Source organism: Electrophorus electricus, chromosome 3 (assembly GCF_013358815.1).
Source record: "Electrophorus electricus isolate fEleEle1 chromosome 3, fEleEle1.pri, whole genome shotgun sequence".
In the NCBI taxonomy this organism is placed as follows: domain Eukaryota; kingdom Metazoa; phylum Chordata; class Actinopteri; order Gymnotiformes; family Gymnotidae; genus Electrophorus; species Electrophorus electricus.
Window position 1 is genome coordinate 20554924 of NC_049537.1, and position 22496 is coordinate 20577419.

At 42.3% G+C, this 22496-nt stretch overlaps 1 protein-coding gene across 1 annotated transcript in view; it reads left to right on the forward strand.

Moving 5' to 3' along the window:
* Positions 1-571: 571 nt before the first annotated feature.
* The window catches only part of slc35f1 (solute carrier family 35 member F1), a 53465-nt gene continuing 31540 nt past the window's right edge, over positions 572-22496 (forward strand). Inside the window, exon 1 of the mRNA XM_027001639.2 lies at positions 572-985. Within this exon, the coding sequence (XP_026857440.1) occupies positions 876-985 (110 nt within the window). The 5' untranslated portion in view covers positions 572-875. The remainder of the gene's footprint in view (positions 986-22496) is intronic.

A 22496-nucleotide genomic window follows, 5' to 3' on the forward strand; every position in this document is an offset into this window, starting at 1 on the left:
AAAACTAACTTTATTCTTGAGCGCCAGAGCGCAGGTTTTTATTTTGTAGAAGTAACCTACGCAAAAAACAAGATCGTTGACACATACCAGAGATCTAACAGCCCAACTAAGATTAGCCGCTTCTAGCAATTTCTTTAAAAATATGATTCTGACGCTGTAATTTACTATTGCGATGAAACCCAGCAGTGAGTGCGACATTTTACTGTTAATAGACTAAACAGCAAATGTTCAAGCAAAAATACTTGTCGCAATATCTTGCTTTATGCGAAATACGATAAAATATTATATATTATAGATTTGATATTATGACGTTTGCTTCAAACGCTAATGTTGACTAATCGTCCTTTACATATAACTATATAATATGGTTAAAGCTGTGTTCTTTTATCATCGTTTTTAGCATTAGACAATAAAAAAAAATGTTTGTCTATTAAAATCTCCACTGTGCCCAAGTGGATTTGTGCATGGATCTGCAACACTGTCGACTTACACACATTCAGTTGGTCTTCCTACAAGAAATACCCACACCCCCTAGTGGTTGTATCGTGTGTTGTAATCGAAATCCCAACGCCTTCCATCAAGTCGAGACAGTCCAGCGTTGGCATTCAGAAAATGCACACTGAGATACCGGGGAACCTTTGCAAATACCATACTGAGAAGCAGGTGCATCGCGCATAAGCCTATAGCGCGTCTTCCTCGCTCCCTTACGCTGGAGATATACCTGCTAATTCTGTCTGAATTATGGAAGGCTAAGGTTGTCGGCTGCAAGCCCGGAGAATCTGCTTTTGTCTCCCGCGGTTGAACCCAAGCCTTACGTGCTCCCGCGGAGCAGAATGCCCTCTGGTTTCTGATTGTTTCCGATTTTCAGCCTAGCGATGATTCCCGAACACCAGAATCATGTTGTTACGACTATTGAAACCATTCCATCAGAGACTGTCACAACATCCCCGACACTGTTTCAGCGGATGAGGAAAGTCTTTAATAGGTAAGAGACTTCAATACGACTTTGGGAAGATATATAAAACCAGGGCTGATTTTAGAATGCGGGACATTGTGCGGTTTTGCCAGTCGTTTTTGTTCTGTCATTGACCAGAACTTTGTAATGCTGTGCACGTTTATCAAAACGTCATCGGTCAACTGAAATGGTAGCATACAGGAGTGTTTGGGTTTATTCAGTCTGAAGTCATTTCTGACCTCATATTTTGAGTTCAGCCGAACCTTTAATCGGACATGTCATTAAAATACTTTTTTGTGTTAAGCGGCCCCGTGAACGGCCAAATTAGCCTTTTTATAGGAGATAAAATGTTTCGTTTCTAGACGTTTTCTCAGAATCTACAAATTCAAATGCATCACGTCCACTATGCCACCACAACCCTGAGAAATGAACTGTCAAACAAGGTTGCTTCGTAATATACCTCTCTCGGTTTTCAGAACAAGTGATCAGGATCCGTAAGTATTATGGTTAATCGCCTTTAATGTTATTTTGCAAAAAATCTGCATTCAAACAATAGCTCATAAATAGGCAACTTAGTAACATACAGCCAGTGAGTGCGTCTCAGGATTCCTTACTTTGTTTCCAGTGTCACCGATTTGATTTTTGTGAAAAGCCGTAGCTCTACTCTAACATCTCAGGGGCAGAAAGGCTTTGCAGAGCGCTGCACAGCACTCCTCTTTTGTCTTGCGGTGTGCATCCTCATCACTCATGAGCTACACACTGGCACCAGGAGGATCTCTCAGAGAAACCTATTCAACCGCCCCCCGCCACCCCCCCACCCCCGCTCGGACCTGTTGTGTGCTCAAATCAAACAAAAATGACTAGGTCCTATTAAGCCATTACCCGAGCACTGAAAGGCATCCTAAGTTGAGAACTATCAGTAGCTTGGCTTTGTACATATTTGGGCATGGAGTCTAGGTTTCAGCATGGAGTCTGGGTTCAGGGGTAAATTACATAACATATCAGCATATCTGCACAGCATTCAGCCCATTACAATATATCAGCAGGGGGTGAAGTAACTACCTTACTCAGATAAGTGTTTTGTATGTGTGTGTGTGTGTGTGTGTGTGTGTGTGTGTGTGTGTGTGTGTTTGCGTGTTTATAAGAGAGTGAGGCGGTGTTAGATTTGGTGGTAGTCTTGAGGTGTCTAATTCCAGCTACGTGTTTTGTGTGTGTGTGTATAGAAGGTGACAGCTGGTGGTCCTGAGTCGGTCCGCTCACGCTCCCTGTCTTTGCCATCTGCTGGTCCTTTTCAGCCCAGCTCTCGCCTTTATCTCCTAAACAATGGCCCGTGGGGTGGGATCTGGGCGTCTGGATTGGGCTGCCCACTGCCCCCTCCTGGGCCCATTGTATCACTCAGTCCAGAGAGGAATCCACACTTGAAGGGAACGGGAGGCTTGCCGTCCCTGAGGGCTCACACATAGTTGAGTGGGATCGTTTATCCTGGCAGCCACTGCTGTGTGAACGAGACTGTTGTTTTCACGTACACTTGCTTTGTTGACCAGTGTCTGCTCTGCTTGCCGTAATATAGACAGGCAGCCCTGAGTTTCTTTATATTTAAGTGAGGAATGTTCATTACAGAATGAAATAGATATAGGACTGGATTCCCAGAGCCAGATTAAGTGTAAACCTAGACTTAAACAGTGCGGAAACAATGATGACCTTCCAGAGACTAGGCTTAATTCATATGTGTAGACTTCCTCAGAGTGTAGATTTTGTTGGATTCTTCGCAGGAGTTGTGTTTCCTTAGAGGACTGCTGTACTGAATGCATTATTGGCATCAGTATGGCTACAGCCTGGCAATGATCTGATTCAATTTTATTTTGAATCACAGGATCCAAATTCAATTCAGTATTGATTCTATTTTTATTTATTTTGGCAATGAAATTATAATTACAAACTGACATTGCTTGTAATAGATATTTTCTGTGAATTATTGCTGCACATCCAAATATTGTAACACATCCAACTATGGTGCATTGCTGAAAAAGTTCATTGTCAACATTGAGGACTGGGCCTGTGTTTAACAGAAGTCACAGTGACTCAGAAAATGCCTAGATTTATTAGCATGACCTTGGGATATCAGTGATAATGTTGGCGCTAGGCACATGATGTCCGGTGCCCTTGCTAATCGTGGCAGGTGGCAGAAGAACCGTGGTGGCAGGAGAACCTCAGTTCACGCCTCAGCCCTGGCCCAGGCTGAGCTCGCTGTGCAGATGACAGACGTGATTCTGAAATGTCTCTCAGAAGGGCTGTAATGTGACTCGCTAGGGGCCAGTCAGTGGAGCGGCTAGCGGACCCCCTCAGCTCCTGCTGTGGAGAAGACCATCAATAGCCAGGTGACATTTATTTAGCTCCACTAAACCCAAAGGACTGAAGAGGGAATTAGCTTCTATAATATACTGTGAAGGACGTTGACAGAATGCTTGTTTAAAGGGAAAAAAGGAAATCTCTTGGCTAATAAAGAGGGGATTGCTTTATACTGCTGATCCTCCCCAGGTTAGAAGCTGCCATTTCTCTAGTTTTATGTTTTCAACTTAACTTGTGTCGCTCTTTTATTATTTTACTAACACTAAGTCACTTCTCATACATTTTTGTTACTAATTAAAACTAAACTATAAGGTTTCAAGGCCGTATTTATAACTTTTTGATAGCATGAATAGGTTTGCTCTTAACTTTATATATGCAATGTTAAAAATCCAAAGGAATAAAAAATAATGGTGACTTTGGACTATAATTTACAAACATACAATATACAGTAATTTTCCTATTACTGAAGTATTTGGCAAAACCTTGGACAAATTTTCTCAGTCATGTCCAACCATTCATGACAAAAGCACTGTTATTTGTTTCCATGAAGATATTTCAGTATTTTCAGAAAAAAGGTTAGACAGTTCCTTTGACAGCCATAGGTTCTCTAAAGCTTCAAAATCTGTGACAGGTGGTGTCAGAAGCTCATCTCCTCAGACGTTTTGACACAGAATGGCAGGTTTATAAAATATGAGCCCAAATGTGAGGTGTAACAGTCTGTAGTAACCCACTGCATGGATAGTAAAGAGCTGAAGGGAGAAGGTCTTGTCCTCTAAATCCATTATTTTCACGGCTGCCTCCTGGGTAAAGTTGGGTTTGATGGCAACAAGGGGATTATGGCATACGGTAAGGTACAGTGGTGCCGTACCATTCAGCAGAGCTCTTTTGTTTCCATTATAGACTCGGCTGAGTTTTCTGTTCTGCTCATAATAAGATGTATGGCTGCTCTGTTGTGCAGTGATGAAACAGAACGATCTCTGTAATTGCAGCGGTGCAGGAAGTGATCAATAAAACGCCAGTCAGGGAATGCATTTTTTTTCACTAAGTAGATAAATGAGAAGGACAATCCATGCTCTCTCTTTGGAGAAAAGACGCCTTGGCCTGTAATGTGTGCTATTTCTACTGTTTAAGTATGCTTTGTAAAATGTGCTCTGTTAAAGTGTGCTTAGGGTAATTTTAACGCATTCTCCTTTATGCAAAATCATACTTACGTACAGTGCATAAATGTAACAGATCAAGTTTTAGAAGTAAATGCCGATTACCTTAGGTTTATAACAGAGCTACATGTTGATCATAAGCTTCTCAAGAAAATAAAGTGTAATAATAATATCCAACATGTACAATGAGTAGTGCTTTCCAGCTGTATATGAGCAGACTCACAGCTGCTCACAACAAAAAGATTGTTGTTGCCACCGGTTCAAAGTAATTTTATTGCCCAAAGAAAGCAGCTTGTTTGCCTGGCAACCTGGCAGATAATACACGGAATGCCTTTGGTTCATTGAGGGAAAGACGAGCTGAGGGAGTTGTATGGAGGCATCTGTGCCTCTCGTACGTCCTGTTGGGAAGTCCTAAGGCCTCCGGATGCAGACACATGTCTGTGCTGGGAACAGCTGAGGTGTTTGGGGATATGTAGTGGAACATTGCATCTGTTCCCTTAGGACAAAGAGCTGCAGAGACTGGAACTTTTTTTTTTTTTTTTTTTTTTCTTGACAAAGCACAATGTGATGCTGCAAAATCATGTTATCATTTCCAGCTTTGGACCTCTGGAGTCTCTGGACACTGCAGGAGTCTAATTTCAAATTGTGCAGACTCATTTATTGAAGTCCACTAAGGTGTTAGATTTTATAGAAAGCAAGTTAAAAGTCAAGAAAACTCGAGAAGTGTTTTGAAAGCAAAAGTCAAGTTTTATTAATTGGGTGGACTGATTGGTTGACATTATCAAGAACTAGAAGAAGACCCAGGCACAGTAGTAATTAAACCATTCTGAGACGTGTTTCTGCTCAAGAATGAATAGTCTAGAACGTTCCTCTGTGATGCAACTGGCTGTTTAATCGCTGCGATTAAAAATTCAGTCAGGTCAGAAGGGTTTGCGCAGCTTGTCTCAGCAGGGGCCAAGCTACAATTAAGTTGGTTCTCGGTCTCCATTGTGAAATTCCCCAGCCCTTAATGAGCCTCGCGGTTTTGTTTACAGTTTAATGTGCATTTGCCTTGACAAACTTCACGGAAGATTCCTGAGCAGTCTCATGCAAGTACCTTAACCAGCAGCATTTCAGCGGGACACCATTTCTTTTCCTTCAATGGACAAAAATATTTTCTGTCCTGATTCCCAGTTGCTTGAGACAGTGGTGCTTCCACACCCGCCCTGTGCGCAGCCGTGGGGTTTTCCTTTATAGCCGGGTAATTATCAGGTAATTATCAAGACCTTTCTGAGATTATTCAGGTCAGAATAACATGAGTGTGCACTGAGTCTCTGGGTCAAAGGATGACACTGCAGCAGCTGTTGAGTCCAGCACTGTATAAGACAGACTGTAAAAATGACTTTAGGGTCCGTTTGGGCAACTTGCTAAGATGTTTGAGGCGGGAGGAGACCTGGCCATGTTCGCTGTGTGGGTGAGCTGTTCATGCCCCTGGGCCTTTCGAATGAGGAGGGGCAAAGCTCTTTCCTGCCATTTATTTGCGGTGATTATGCTGTACAGTGTGTGCGAGGAAGCTGTCTTTCAACCAAACTAGCCAATAATACATACACACCCCTTCAGAATGTCTGCTCCCTTCCATTAATTATCACACTTATGCACTTCTGCAAAGTCAAATATCATCGTTCACTTGATGTGGAATTCCTTCAAGCGCAAAATGATTAATCGAAGTGAAGAGTGATGCGTCAATATGTCAGTCTTCCGAAGAATGAAGGACACCCTGGATTCAATTTGTCTCTGCATATATGCCAGGGACACATTAGAGGAAGCACCACAAAACCCAGAAAGAAGGGACATTTTGATGTATGTTCCAGAAGTCCCTGACTGTCACCCCTGCATTATCTCGAGCTTTGAACGAAAGAACAGCATTAGTTCCACCAGCGCTCTGGCTTGTCCGATTCCCCGCTGACAGCTCGCTTTTATCATCGCGACTTGAGCATTAAAAAAAAAAGGAGTGTAAGTAAGTCAACTCGCAATGCAAGTCTGCCGGGCCTGCTAGGGCCTCTTGACCTGCCACACAGGTCCATCGCACTCGGCATGTGTCTGCTTGCCTTACAGGATGTGCGTCTGTGGCACGCGGTATCGAACGGACTGGCAATTTCAAGCACTGAAAGTGACAGTGGGAATAGTTGTTTTAGTCGTAGTGATGCCCGAGCTTCCCTTTCCAGACACAATTTAATGGATATTCCGTTGCTATGTCTGTCTTGAGCTCCGGCTGTTCCTTGTGGAGCTTTCATGTTTGTCATAAAAATACAAGGGGGAAAAAAACAGGTAAATATTGGGCTTTGATTGTGCATTCTGTGGAAGGGGATGTCAGAGCAAGACAGTTTCTACGCACTGTGAAAAATACGAAAAAGAATCGTGTATCAAGAGATGTTTTATGTTTTTCATCTCTGCTATCAGCTGAACGTGTTAACAAAAAAGCGCAGCTACGAGAGATTCGAGAGCGAGGATAGAAGGAAATGGAAAGGGAGCAGTTCCTCTCAGCTCGCTGGTTAATTAAGAGCGCTAGCTTTACCAGGAGTAGCACCACGCGACATTCAGGGGTGCGCCACCCACAGCACGAGCACTTCCCCATGCTAACCCCACCACTCTGTCCTCACCCTCCAGCTTCTCAAGAAAGGAGGATGTCGATGTGATTTCAGCCCAATTAGCCAATATATGCCACACATAACTGCAGAGCTTGCCAAGTAGCCCAGGATCAATGTGATTCAGGGCATCTACAAAATCAAAACTGAGCTAACATGCTGAAGTAATCTTAATGTTAATCTTAAAATTTGTGAGTTGCAGATATGGGTATGTTCTGAGCAAGTCTCAGTATGGCAAACCCTGTCTTCAGGGGAATACCGAGACTGGAGTATAATGTCAGCGAGAGTGGTAAAGGTCCTTGTGTGGGGATGGCACCATGCCAATATTCCACCACTAGTTTCCCCTAGCAGTGTCTCCATGACTGCCAAACACTGATGTAAGGCAAGGAGCAGCCACACATAATCAAGGCATTGATGTGAGAGGGGCTGTTTGAAGCTTTCCAAGGGTTATTCAGAACACACAGACAGTAGACCTCTCCCTCAGTCCCTTTAGTAACAGAGCATTTGTACTTTTCATACAGTGACAGATTGCTGTATTAGGAAGTGATCCGAGACAGACTTGTTAAGAGCTGCTCCTTGGTATAGCCCATATGTCATCCTGTACATCCTTGCCACACACAGCCCACACTCTACATCACAGAGCCAACCGAATGGCACTAATCCTTCGCTGCTTGGACTGAACTTCATTGTGCCATGGGATCAAGTGTAGGCTAACTGGTATTTAAACAGCTATTTAAACCTTACTAATGACATGGCTGATCCTGAGCGCATTTCCCAGGATGCGCTGAGCCGGGACATTTTGACATGCACAACGAGCCCTCGAGATGATGCTAGCCGCTTCCCCAGCAGACGAGCAAGCTGAGCTCGGCTGGGCCACGCGCATGGCATGAACCGCTGAATGAGGAAGTGTGGGCAGGATCTTTGACTGCCGGGATCTAATTAGCCTGGTGGAGTAGGCTTAAACCGCACAGTTATTCTCAGCCGATTTACTCTCACGTCCGTGCCCCTGACGGAATGCCCCTGCACGCCTCCAGAAGCGGCTAATGAAGCTCGGACTGTATTTAGTAAGGCCTGTGAAAGCAGGGTCAAGGCCTCTCACCTGCTCCCAGGTATCAAGCAGGAAACAGTCCATTAAGGCATGGCATTGGCATGTGCGAGGGGCCATGGTGGGAATGGCTCCACTAGATACAAGGCAGAAAACGCAATCAAGTGCAAAAAGGGAGAAGAGAGAGCAGGAAATAGCCAAATAAAGAGACAGAAATGAGATAAGGCGAGAAAGAGGGAAGGAATGGACTAAAGACGGAGTAAGCATAATACAAGCCAATGGCTCAGGCTTAGGAAGGACTTACGGATATACTCTGCACACAGTTAATGAATGGCTGTATTTGTGAGGCAGTGATTCTCCAAAATTCCAGTCCTCTCCCCATGGGGTCATGAGTGCCGGAACAGAAGAACAAAGGGATTTTGTGAGAGAGGGGATGAAATCACACATAACACACACTTGTTCTGTGCGTTACAGGCTGAAGAACAGTAGAGAGGCTGAGGTTGCAGGGGTCAGTACAAGTTAAATGCCAGTGCATATGTATCACCAGCCAACTTTCCACTTTCCGAAAGAATTTAATTGAAAAAAGCCATTACGATTTTAAGTCCTGGGGTTAGGTAAAATTGAGTTTAGGTACACAAGGTTTAATTAATATTCTTGTGCTCACATCGCAGTACCATGTAGCTTTTTTGTAACCTTGCTAACAACATCTAGGTAATCTTGCTAACAGTTAATTAATATAGCCAGTAAAGTAAATAAATAAATACTCTTAAATGACCATGGATGATAGACAAAAGAGGACTGATAGCATGGACACGATTTTGTGTGACATGGTCAGTTGTTATGCCGTTATTTCTGGGTGTGAAATTAACATCATTAGTAAGATTGTCTCCCAAAATTTCAACAGACCTTTTCACTTTGTACATACAGACTGACTGTGTTTTTTCTATTACTATAAAGCTAGAGATTAATTGCCTCACCACAAGCCCCTGTTTAGCTGTTGACAGAGATTCTGAAACAATAAATTATAAAGTATTGTAACAGTGCTTCTTGGACATTTATTTCATGGGAATAAGGCTTGACGCATGTGCAACCTTTGAAATATACTGTATGAAAACAAACAAATTGCACACCATTCAAGGTTTGAGTGTCTTTTTCTAGCATTGCCTTGCTATGCTCTACAGAGATTTACAGAAAACAGCTAGAAGCCATAGGGCTGCCTTGCCTGAGCAGTGATGTATTACAGAAGCTGAAAGGGGCTGCCAGTGTGTTTATTAAATATGCATGTTCTCAGGCAGGTTGAAGGATGAAGGGCTCTCCCACTGCAGCCGTCCTGCCAGTCGGCATCTCTTGGTCAGCAGTGCTCATAACCCCCGGGTCTGACAGGCTCTGTGGTTCTCGGAGGTTGCCTCCAATTGGCTGCCTTTCCGTGCCCTCACGCCGAGCCGGGCAGCTTCCGCTAGGCCGAGCAAGGGCGGGACAGAGGTGTTCGTTGGGTGCGGACCCGTCGAGACGCATGCCGCGCGTGCGAGACGTTTCCAGATCTGTTTGTCTGACTGAGCAGACTGTGGGAGAGTTGCCTTTCTTGCTCAGTGGAACAGCTTGTGTGAGCATCTGCCACATCGCTTGCAATAAACAGGGACAGATTATTTTGCTTAAAGAGAAAGAAAATATATATATTAAAACAAAAAATTGTTTGTTTGTTTGCTTTTTTTGTTTTTTTTGCATTTCTAGCATTTCTGTATTATGTTTCTTGCTCCATGTATAAATGAGGATGGGTATTTTTTAAGCATGCTTCAAGTTTTGTGTTTGTTTGACCCCAGAGCAAAAATGCTTGGCTTGGCTAGAAAAAAAGTTCTTTATTTTTCATCTTTGTAACCTCATGCTCTCTAGTGTCTAGGAGTTGTAAGAAGAGTTCATTTCACAGGCTAGCCCAGTATTCATGAGAAATGATTATCGGCAGAGTCCTGGCTGACCTACAGGCATTTAATTCCCATATATGCCACTGTCGTTGGATCTCTTGGAGCCTCTTGCAGGGCTTGTGTTTTGAACGTCCTTTTGATAAATAATGCAGCTTCTCCAGCCATTTGGCTGAGGCTGCAGGCATTCTGTGGGTAAGCAGAGTTGGGGAGTTGATTCAACTGGAAGCTGCATTTACTGCACAAGTAGACAGTCAGGGGTTATACAACAGTGATTGTTAAAACAGAAATACTGAGACAGCACCTTTGTAGCCGCACTTTCTTTATAAGCTCAGCTCCCCTGGGTGCTATGTTTCTACTTTTTATTTGCATTTAAATCATTTTTTTTTAATAAAAGACAGTCCAGCCCGAAGCGTCTTTGCTCGTTTACTTAAATCCGGTAGAGATTCCAGAGGGTACAGAGAACAGAATACTCTCGAGGGATGCAGGCTTGTCTTGTGGGGTTCTGCCTGTTCACTTCTGGACCGATGTATTGACTTATGCTACTGTTGTCTTTGCGCCTCTGTCGTTACTGTTGTACAGGTATCACAGATGATCAGGCCCATACTGTTGCATTTTCTTTCTCCATCTGCATGTGTGTGTGTGTGTGTGTGTGTGTGTGTGTGTGTGTGTGTGTGTGTGTGTGTGTGTGTGTGTGTGTGTGTGTGTGACCCTTGCTGATGGGTGTGTTTGTCAGAAGAGTGAGCAGGGAATGGACTGGAATAAAAGAGTGGAATAGGCTGTGTTTGCCTGTCAATAACCTCAGCAGCCATCATCCTGCTTGTTATTGCACCAACATTATGACACATTATAAATGTTCTCATGCAAAACAAACCTCTTCTTCAGTTTCCCCAACTCTGGTGCACATAGCATGGCTGCAATAATTAGCCAAGATTTCAGTTTCGATAACTAGACAATCAGTCTACCTTGTGCTTTTAGAAGTGAAGTTTTGTTGATTTGAATTATTCATGGAAGGAATATGCTCGAGTAACTCTTCATTACCCTTTTGTTAGTGGATGAATTATTCATGAAAAAGAGGCATTGGATTATGTCTAGAAACCACTGAAAAAACATTCCTGATTTCTGGGGATGAAAAACTCAAATGAGAGAAATATAATATAGGCTATCAGTCATCTTGACTGTAGGGAGCAAGTCATTTTTAGCAAGCCCAGAAGATCATATGGGTTCAAAGCAATCACACCTCAACATGTGTTATACCTCAGGTACTCTAGCCTCTGAAGATGTAGACCTGTCTGTTGGACACATTGCTTTTATACTTTGAGGTCTGCGACTATTTTTGTAAGAGGAGGGTGGCACTCTAGGAGAATGAACTAACTGGTGTGTCTGGGTGGGGACTTCTATGATACAGTATAACACTATGTACAGTGTATATGTCCTCTGTAAACCTGTGAGCCAACTGCCTTTAGAATGTAATTCATGTATGGACTTAATAATCCACTGTGTGGTATCAGCCAAAGGATGGGTCCCCTTTTGAGTTTGGCTTATCTACCTTCTGGCAGCTTCAAGAGTTTTTCCATACCAGTTTCACCTTGTCATCTTTGGCTTGCTTTGGAGTCTAGGCTGAGATTTATGCAAAGCTTTGTGACAACACTTGCAGTAAAAAGCTACGCAAATACAATGAAACTTTAGTTAACAGGCTTGATCCTGCCAAAAGTAGCAATGTACCTGTCAACACACCACTTTATTTGGATGGACCATCATCAACTTTTCAATGAATATGTATTTATGTAGGTTTCTTATTAACTTAAAATTACATGGTTTTTTTCACTAGAAGTTATGTCATAACCTCTCACAGAGTGTTCTGTTGGGGGCTGATTGTGATCTGATAAATGTTTCACGTCACAATGCTTACTGAATGTTTAATGAAGTGTTTCATAGCTACTGAATGCATAATTGATATAATAATTACACTGTCTCTTGTTCACCTGATTACAAAGACCAGTGACACTGATTTGACAAAGTAATACGATAAGTGAGTTAAATGTTTCATACATAGAGGAGTCTCTTCTGCCCTGCTGTCCTCTATGCACTTGACTGGCTCATGAGAAGGTAGCAAGGTCAGAGTGTGGTTCCTTCGTGCCATTAACCCAAACGGGGCCAAATGCTGCCGTCTCGCACCTGGGTGCTGCTCCGGGATCTGAGCCTCCGACACCCTGCTGATTCAGGTAAATGTTCCACATGCATCAGAGGCACATCCAGGCCGTGTTGACTGAAGGAGTGCATTGGAGTGGGTGCGGAGACTGTGCTGCTGGGGGCAATGGAACAGGATACAATGGTGCCTAGTAGTATATGATGATGGTGTCTGGTATTATCTGAATCATCATCAGAATAAATGTAGTCCTAAATAGTGAAATGCCTGAACCAAAATGAAGAAGCATAAGATAAGATAGGATAGATAAGATAAAATAAGATGTGCTGAAATGCAGATGCAATATACAAGTGTGCAGACTGGAACATCACTACTGTGCAAATATGACACAGACAACTGGATATGAGAAAAAATATGATAGTGAAAATAATACTAATGAGTGAGAGCAATTGTCCAACGGAGGTTGGAGAAGTAGAGGAGTCGGTGTAGGAGATTACAACGATTAAACAAGCATTACATTTCCCCAGTGATTCATCAAGCCCATTCTTTGATTTCGCAAAACTGGAGAATTTCAAGTAACTTTGCGTTTAACCTGCTGAAGAAAACAAAATATTCTAAATCACGTTGTGACAGTGATATGAGAATTGCCTCCCTCTGAAGGCATTTTGAATAGATGGCTTTCTTTCTCTCCTAAAATAGAGGAATAAAAAAATGGATAGCAAACACACAGTGTGGTCATACGTGAAAATTGCCACCGAGCTGCATTGATGCCGTAGTAGTTATCATTAAAAAACAAACAAAAAGCCTCTTCTAGGCTGCCCTGCTAGGCAGTCTGTCAAAACAACAACTTGGAAAAAAAATTAGGACAGACATTTAGGATGACAATATTTCACAGAAATGTCATATCTGTCTTTTCTCCTTTTCACAATTTGACAATAACAAATATCACATTGAATATATCAGAAGATATGTTCTATATCAAAGATATGTTTACATATCTATTATTGACTCCTGAGCTCTGGCTCGTTGGCATCCCTGTACTCCAGACCAGTCTTAAACTCACAAGAGTTTTCTGAGCACCCCTGTTAGTCACTGTGGATGAGAGTATGTGAGCAACTGCTGTGAATTTAAATGTAATGCAAAATATAAATGCAGTACAAAAAATACATCCACAATGTCCTTCCCCACAGATTGCAGTGTAAATGTGAGTAATCAGTTGTATATTTAAAGGGTATTAATGTAACCTGCATTGAAGTGACTGGAAAGAATCATTTAAACAATAAGAACAGAAAGCCTGGATGTTATTCAAGGATATGACACCTTATCAACCAGGACTCTTGGTTGTGTGTTACACATATAGACTTGAATTCAGTGAATTTATAGACTGCTGAGTCTTTAAAGACTCACCAAGGAGTCATTTTTCCAATTATTCTTCTCCGCATTACAAAACAGCCATTATGTTGACATCTAGAGGCTGGGAGATTTCAGAGATTCTGTACTGAATCTATTTTAAACATAGTCACCTCCATGTGGGGGACCCAATCTATGGAGCATAAGATGGTCAATTTGAGGGCTCCAAAGCAGTTTGATGAGTAATTTCATGTGAGCTGCACTATAGCAAAAAAATAAACAATCACTTTCAAAAATATTGTTTGCTACTTTTTGGTGGATGGATGGAACAGCAGGTAGGGGGTAATTAGCTTGTTCTTGTTTTCCCTGCTGCAAAAGCGCAAGTCATGCTCTCGCATGTGCAGTGAAGTCTTGAAGCAGGGCTGTTGTCTCCTGGCGTGAGGTGTCGTGTGGACGGTCACGTGTCCCTTGCACTTCGCAAAAGCACCCGCTCCTTTTCAGAGACCCGGTCCTTAGCCGTCACGTTGACAAAGTTATTGAGAATGAACTTTCTCCTCAAGATTCTGTGCCGCTGCCTGACTCGTTGCAGCAGTAAATGGGAACACTGGCTGATTAAAGGTAATAGCGAATGCTCGATTTATCTCGAGCCTGATAGGCATTTGACTGAGATCTCCAGTGTGGTGGATCGTGAAAATAGACTTAGAGGCAGTCATACTCCTAAGACACTATCTATCCGAGAGTGACACGTTGCATTTTCAGGGAGAAAGCTTCCATGTGTGCTGTTACTGCATATGCGAATAGTGAATGAATTTGGCACTTTATGTTCTGCTCCGTCTAGAGTGGAGTGAGTAATTCACTGGCTACGCAGCCGCACTCCACAATAGTGCAACAGTTCGCCGGCGTGCATACGGAACATAAGCTGCGTTGTTGTTCTCTCGGGTAACTACCAGGGTTGGACGTGGAAGAATGGACTTCAGGGCTCTCCTAAGAGAAATGACATCCACCCCCGCTGTGAAAAGACTTCTACCTGCAGCACGACATCCCACCACTTCATGGCCCTGATCAAATGGAGCTGTATATGGCTCCATCCCCACTGAATTTTAAAGAGCAATTAAGACCTTAACCTCTAAAGCCCTCGTAAGGGTAATTACTATGTGTCAGTGGAGTTAAAAATAAGTTGCTTACTAGCATATAATTAAAAGGCCCTATCTTCAGTTTGTCTTCATATGTGTCTGAGTTTGTAATGCAAGTTTATAATTAGTTGGAGCAGCTGTCTAGTTCAGAAAAAAAGCACAATAATTTGATGTCAGTTGTAGTAAAGAATTGTAGGTGTATTGTGTAACTGTGGAGAAGAGACAGTCGCTCCTGCTGATCTTGCAGTGTGAAGTGGAATTTTCTTTGTAGTATTTCTAATGGTGCTCTGATTAGTTGACCACATTGCCCAAGTCAACCATAAAATGCCCTTCTACGCATTTCAGAGGCAGTCAGTGGGCTCCCTTGCCCTGGTGTTTTAAACAGCAGGACTGCACAAAGTGCTGATTAAAGACTCTTTTCTCCGCCAGAGAAAATTCACCTTGTGTTCTCGTAATCCTTTAGTGAATTAGCCAAATGAAGCACGCTCTGTGGGAAGCGTATGGCGGGGCTGCGGTTGGGCCAGGGTTTTGGGGACCCCACACGGAGAATGGACCACTTTCACATCTCGTGCTGAAGGAGCGAAGTCCTCTGTAACATGTAGTCCATGTACTGCATGTTAGGGTTTCTTCGAATTTGTTTGTATTATGCGCTGTTATACTGAGTGAATAATAGTGAATAATGGTTTCTTGAAACTGCTAGAGCATTGTGCAATGTGTGCATATGCCAGAGAGAGAGAGAGAGAGAGAGAGAGACAGAGAGAGAATATATGAACAATGTGCCTGGATGGTGCATAATGAGCAGTCAACAGTGGAATGTAGCCAATGAGAAAAAAACAGTGGAGTGGGATTTTTAATCTACGAGTATATAATTAATCTATCAGCTCTGTGTGTGTGTGCTCTCAGGTGAGTGCGCAGGCCTGACGAACCCCATTAGAGGGCGTTTATATGGGGGATTATGCATTGGAGCAGCATCACCTCTGGCCCAGGTGGTGCTGGTGACAGGGAACACAGATGGCACAGTGGGACCTAGTGCAGCAGCTCTGCCTGGACCACACCCCGTGCAGTCCACCATCACAGCCAGCCTCCCAAACATAATCCCTGCTTTACGGAAGATCCTCATCTATTATGCAAGCCCAGCGAGCGTGCCTTTTATTCTGAGAAACATTTATCTGTGCAATTGGGAATGGGGTAAGCCGACAAGCTCTGGTGGGAGGTGACCCACTTCTCATAAACTGTTGTCTATTTAGCCCCATAGGATCCCTGGTTATGTGTGTGTGTGTGTGTGGGCACATGCTGCTAAGCCTGGCCAACAAGGGCAGTTGGCATCTCACAGCTCCATGGGAGATGGTCAATGGAGACAGGTGGAGCAGGCCTATAGTACCTCCCCTCACGCAGGGACTGTCTCCTTCCACCTTTGCTGTGGGTTGCATATAGATTACTTCAGTTCATTACTGAATTTGTGATACCCCCCCCCCCCCTTGATTTCCCACAAATAACGTCAATATGATTTTGAATATAGAGTTCCTTCTCCGTCCTAGCCTACATGGCTTGTCCTCCCTCTCTCTGTCTCTCCCACCTTCTAACTCTCAGAAACCTCCTCCAAACCTTCAGGGAGGAGGCGTCATGTTTGGAACCTGCTTTGAAAAGGAACGAAATTAGCCTGAGATGCCACTCATATTCACTCCATCAGAGGAGTCCACGTAGGTCACCCCACTGATCTGTACTGATCTGGACAGGAGTAATTTGGGAGAAAATGATGTTTGCTTTTGGGCTGTCAGGCTCAGCATGAAGCACCTAGACCTGGTAAGGGGGCACCTAGGGATGGGAGTGAATGAAAAAATCAATCCTTGTAAACATTGTCTTTTCTCCCAGTGTTACAACCACCCCCATCCCTGCCCCATCACACACACACACACACACACACACACACACACACACACACACCCACACACCACATTCAGTTGTTATCCCAGGAGGCCTCTGCAGCTCTGTAATTAAGCTCCATGTACTTTCACTTCACTCTCTCAAGGAAAGGACCGTCAGTGTGGATTAATGCAGGAACACATCCTTTGAAGAACTGACCTTGATGTGTTTGTCCCAGTTGTTTCTTTCGGAATAGTGATTTTGTTTTTAGAACCCTGCTCTTCTCCTCTCTCATTCTAACCGAGAAGAGAGACATGGGGAGCCGAATTATGACAGATTTCTTGACTGTTAACTGACCCTCATTAATTTGTGATTAACCATTAACTGACAAGGCTAATATCTTAGAAAATAACAAAACCAATTAATGCATTTTATGTCAGTCAGCAAAGGTTTTATTGCATTTCAGAAATTCATAAGAAAGCATAATGGATTTAGCATGCATATAATCCACTTCATAACAATGAGCTGCAAAGAGTAATAATGGAAAAATTACCTTCAAAGCTTTTGTTTTCCAAACAGGGCTATACGACTCCCACTGTACAAGCACAATTTGCGTGGGGCAACAGCGGAACATACCATCATCCTCATGCGTGCAACTCAAAAGTGTTCTTCACAGTTTGTATGACAAATCTGTGCATTCAAGTCTCATTAATGTTGTTACTTGAAATTGAGTTGAAACCTAAATTGCACTGATTAAAAATGTGTTGACAATTAACATCTCTTCCAAAAACCTGCAAATTGCTGATAATGTCAGATTAACTCGTTAATTTACGATCACTGAAATGCTGGAAAATTAACGTGTCATATGAGGTGAGGGGCGACGCTTCAGTATATGCTGGTCCTGCATGTATGTTTCTTAGCAGGAAGAAGCAGCAGGGCTCTTACTCAGAGACAGAGATCTGACTCATCGGCTGGTTTAAAAGGTTAATGATGACCACACAAAACACTGAAATGAATTCCAGTCACATTTCAGAGGCAGCATAATTTGTTCTCCAGTCTGAGCCATGGACAGAAGACATTTGAAAGTATGCGTTCCTCTCTCCTTAATATTTCATAAATTCATCTTAGTTCCATGAATGGATTTTTGGACATTGGAAATGCAAATGTTCCTTCATACAAATCTCCCAGCAAAAACTTAACGTTTTACTTTATTAAACTTTTGTTTTTCTGTAAATAGCTGCCCATTTCCAATTTCAAACCTGCAGAATGTTCCAGAAAAGTTAGATTGGCACAGGGGCATGTTTACCATTATGTGGCATCACTTCCTTTTTAACAACTCTGATTTGTTTGGGGACTGAAGATATCAGTTGATCCAGTTTAGAAAGCAACATTCTTGCCATTCTTTTGTTATGCAAGTCTTCAGCTGCACCATTACACAGGACTTCATTGTCATATTTTGATCTTCATATTGTGTCACCCTTTTTAAAATAGGAGACAGATCTGGAGTGTGGGTGAGCCAGTCCTGCACCCACAATCTGTGACAGCCTGCCGTGGTAAAATGTCCAGAATGCGGCTTGGCCATGTCATGTTGGAATAGGCATGGGTGCCCGGCTGGTGTTGCTCCAAATTTGCATGTAATCTATCTTTGTGAAGTAATGTTGGCCTCACAGCTGAGAAAGCTACCCACACCCAGGGCATTGTACCATGCCATGACACGCTGAACCTCATGCTGGTAACAATGTGAACGGTCCTTTTCGTCTTTTGCCCAGAGATCATGGATGTCCAGTATTTTCAAGAACAATCTGAAAAGTTCACCCAGGCCACAGTAGACATTTCCACTGGGAATGAATTAATTTCAGGTGAGCTCAAGCCTAGAGAAGTGGGCAGCATCTCAGGACATTTTGATTTATAGCGTGTGCTAGTGCAGTTTTAGCTCGCATTTGTGGAGGCAACAATAAGTAATTTGCAAAAGTACTTGGAAGCCCTGGTGGAGACATCAAACACAGAAACATGCTGGTTTCTAACACAGTTCCATTACAGAGGTCACAGGCAGTCACTGAGGTTTTTCAGCCTTGACCTTTATGGAGGTCTCTCCAGATTCCCTGAATGTTCTGAAGATATTATGCACAGTTAATTACCTAACACCTCTGCAATTGCTCCTTGAGGAACAATGTTCTTATACTGCTGGATTATTTACTAATGCTTTTTTTTGGGGGACAAAGTGGTGAGCCTAAATCCATTCTCGCTCATAATGGACTTCTGCTGTCCCTGAAGTCATGTTCTATGCTCTGTCTATCAGAAAATATAATCCTCACTGATCTCTGAAGTATAAGCGATTTAGGAATGCCACTATGAACTATGTGCTTAAATTCCATACCCTTGAAATCCATTTAAAGGACATCGTGCGCTCATATGACAGCTAAGCTGTTGGCTAACCTTGCCAATGTTAGCTGGCACCCTTCAAATATGAACTAACCAGACTAGCTTGTTTGAACTGAACTGATACTTATGTAAAAAATATGTAAATATGAGGACCTGTTTTTTTTGTATTTGTAGCATGTAGACATAGCTGATGTAAGAGCATTTGCTATTGGGGGGAGGGGTAGTCATTTTTGGCCAACTCTTCTTTCCCATATGATGGGCCTGAAACAGAATGACACGTGTCATCTAGAGCACTACTATTTCCTGCCCGTTTGATAGCATGCGAGCTCTTTTCAGTATACTGGATTATGATGCTTTTGCAGTGTGAACACTAATTACCCCTGTATTTTGGAATGTGTTGCAGGCCATTTTAGAATGAGCACATATTTACAAAAGCAGTTAAGTGAATAGAGCAGAACATTTAAAATATTGTTTTGTACTGCTTTCATTTAAATACAGGTCAAAGAGGATAACCCCACTCCCTGCTTTCTGTCTTCATTTGCATTTCACATACTTTTCCCAACAGTTTCGGAATTCAGGTTTGTAGATCAAATATATTAAGATTTAGTTATCTAACCAATCTGTACTTCTGCAATACTCTAGCAACCTGCCTTCACCATGTAATCAGTATCAAATCCTATTTCATTGCATGTCGTTGTATATGTCAGCTAAATGCCATAAACATATATGTTTTCATTACATGTTGTCGGATATGTGAGCAGGTTAGCTGGGGGGAAAGGAACCTGGTGAGACTGTTCAAGTCTTGGTTATTTGCCTCAGCAGACAAGCAGGACACTCTGTTCTGACCTTACTTGTTACATCCCTGTCCTTGGGAAGAAAGCTTCTCCTGCAGTTATCACAGGTTTACTTAAATGCAGATGAGCTCCTTGTACACAGCGTAATGTAGAGTCTTTTGGAAGATAGAATATAGAAAGTAGAAATATAATGTAATAATGTAATAACACAAGGTAGGAATGCAAGATAATAACACGATGTGTAAGACAGAATGATGTGTGAGAAAGAAGGATTCATAAGGTAGAGTGTGGTGGAAGGTAGCTTATATGTGGCTCAGTGTAAAAAAAAAGAGCAAACAGGAAAGTACAAATGAGTATTGATATCCGTTCAATTGTCTTTTCAATTGTGAATCGATATATCCAAAGATCAATAATTTTTACATTAGCATACAAATAGTTTTAGAATGAGGTATTTGAAATAAACCTAAAGCAACCCGTGAGTTTATAGTAAATTACCCAGGGATTCAACCCATTATTAAGGGTGTCCCAGTGCAGTAAATGACCCTGAGGGTTTGGAATGTTGGTTCTCCAATGACATGTATGATGAGTTGTAATCACACAGCATTACACAGCATAGACAGGTTACACTGAATCGATTTAATGGTATATTTTCTTACATGCTATAAAACTGTTGGATGTAGAGAAATGGTATGGCCTTAAAGAAGGAGCTTTGACATCTAGCAGATCTTCCAGGGCTCTTGTATATTTCAAACAGGAGTGTACCATGTATGAAGCATTGTCTTTCTTCTGGCAGCTTACTAGCTGGAATGGCACAAACTGCAATTTGGCTGAAGGTCGTGACTTGACTCCTTTCCCTTCCACAGAGAATGCAGACTGTTGCCTTAGCCACAGACAGCACATGGCACAGATGGGTTTGATACTAAACCTAAGTAACTGGAACCATAACAGAGGCGCTTTCCATATGGTGCTGCACTTAGGGAGACTTCTGGTCATTTTGAATTGTTTATTAACTTGGAGAGACGGAGGATCTGGGCAGTATTGCGGGAGAGTGAACTTGCATGCAAGAAGGATTCCGCTGAATATATCGTGTTTGTTATAATTTATCCCTCAACCATTTTCCTTTCTGTAATAGAAAAAAAAAAATCACAGTAGCTATAATCCAAATTCCTTTAAACCTTTACTGAGTTATTACCTCTCTTGGCAATGTCACCCAGCAAAAGAAAAGAGAAATGTGTACATCTTTCACCTTAAACATAATTGCTTCAGAGAAAAGCAAATTTGTTTCTATCTAAATGCAAATTTTTTTAAACCTATCTTTTAGTGTCGTGCAATGTGACCGTGCCGCTGGACTAGGACCTTTCCTAGATGCAGAGAAAGCACCAGATATGGTGCTGCAATATTTAGTCTCCACAGGCTACGTCCAGGGGTGTCATTAGACCCAATTAAATAGGGGACGTGCCCCAGTGAAATATTTCCGTGCCCCACTATAATGATGTGGTTAAAACGTCAATACAAAAGCCTTAATGCTTTATGTTCCATCCTGGGTTGTTGAGCAAAACTACATGACACAAACATTAGCACCATGCTGATTCTCATTATGACTCAGGAGCTTTCTTGAGTGGCTAACACTTTCAGTCAGATCCAGTTTCTTGCACTATAAGGAGATAGCAATAGAAGTTGACCTACGCTAGTACTTTAAAGCAAGTCAACCATGCAGAAGACAAGATAATGATCATGCATATATTTGAAGGCTAGCCACTTATAGCCATTTAAGCTACCAAAAACACACATTAGACCACTAAGGCATTATAAAAACATAATGTAATAACAATGTAGTACAATGATAGCAATGATAATAGCACAAAGTAATAACATCATGTAATAATGTAATAACACAAGGTAGGAATACAAGCTAATAGCATGATGTAATAACTATGTTGTTACACAGTGTAATAACACTTGCTTCCTGTCAGTTGTTTTTGCCTGCGCACAAAACAAATAGAAGGGTAAGTTAGGTTCTAAGAGCATGTGTCTGGAGAAACCCTTTGGACAGGAGGCACGAGACCGGAAGGAGGGTCTGGAATTCTTTTGGTAGCTAACTCAGCAAGAACGGTACAATCCATTACAACAGCTTCAGCTGGGCTACTGATGTTATGTATGGGCTTCAGTTGGACAATACACAAAACATATAATTCCCTCCAGCGATTATAAAGAATGCATTGTATATAATGCTGCAGTTTATCCTGCCTGATAATAACGGTTTCATTCTTTAGACTACACCTCTCTGGCTTTTCCGTGGCGTTAGACGTAGAGGGTGTTGATACGACCCTTCCTTACTTCACTAAACCTGAAGGGATGTCCTGTTTGCAAGGACACACTACAACACAACACCTAACCCTCTGTCTTCCCACGCTTCTGTTTGTCCTGTATTACTGGTGTGTAATGGGATTGTGGTAATTACTCTCATGTCTTTTGTTTGCACACAGTGACGCTCACAGCACATGCCTGTAATTAAATGCCTCCACGAGAAAATGAGAAAATAAGCCGCCCATAGTAGCCTCAGGGAGAGAGGTTTTTGTACTGTATGAAATTCACCTCATCATAGTAATTCTGTTATCATGGAAATAGCCATCACTCAATTACCACCTAAACCAGAGAGCTAGAAAACTAATAGGGCATCAATTAGTCTCTAATTGTGGAAGCTTCAGACTATTGTATTACTTAAATATTTCAAGGCTAAGGTATTTATTTGTTTATATAATTTGGGGGGATGTGGGGG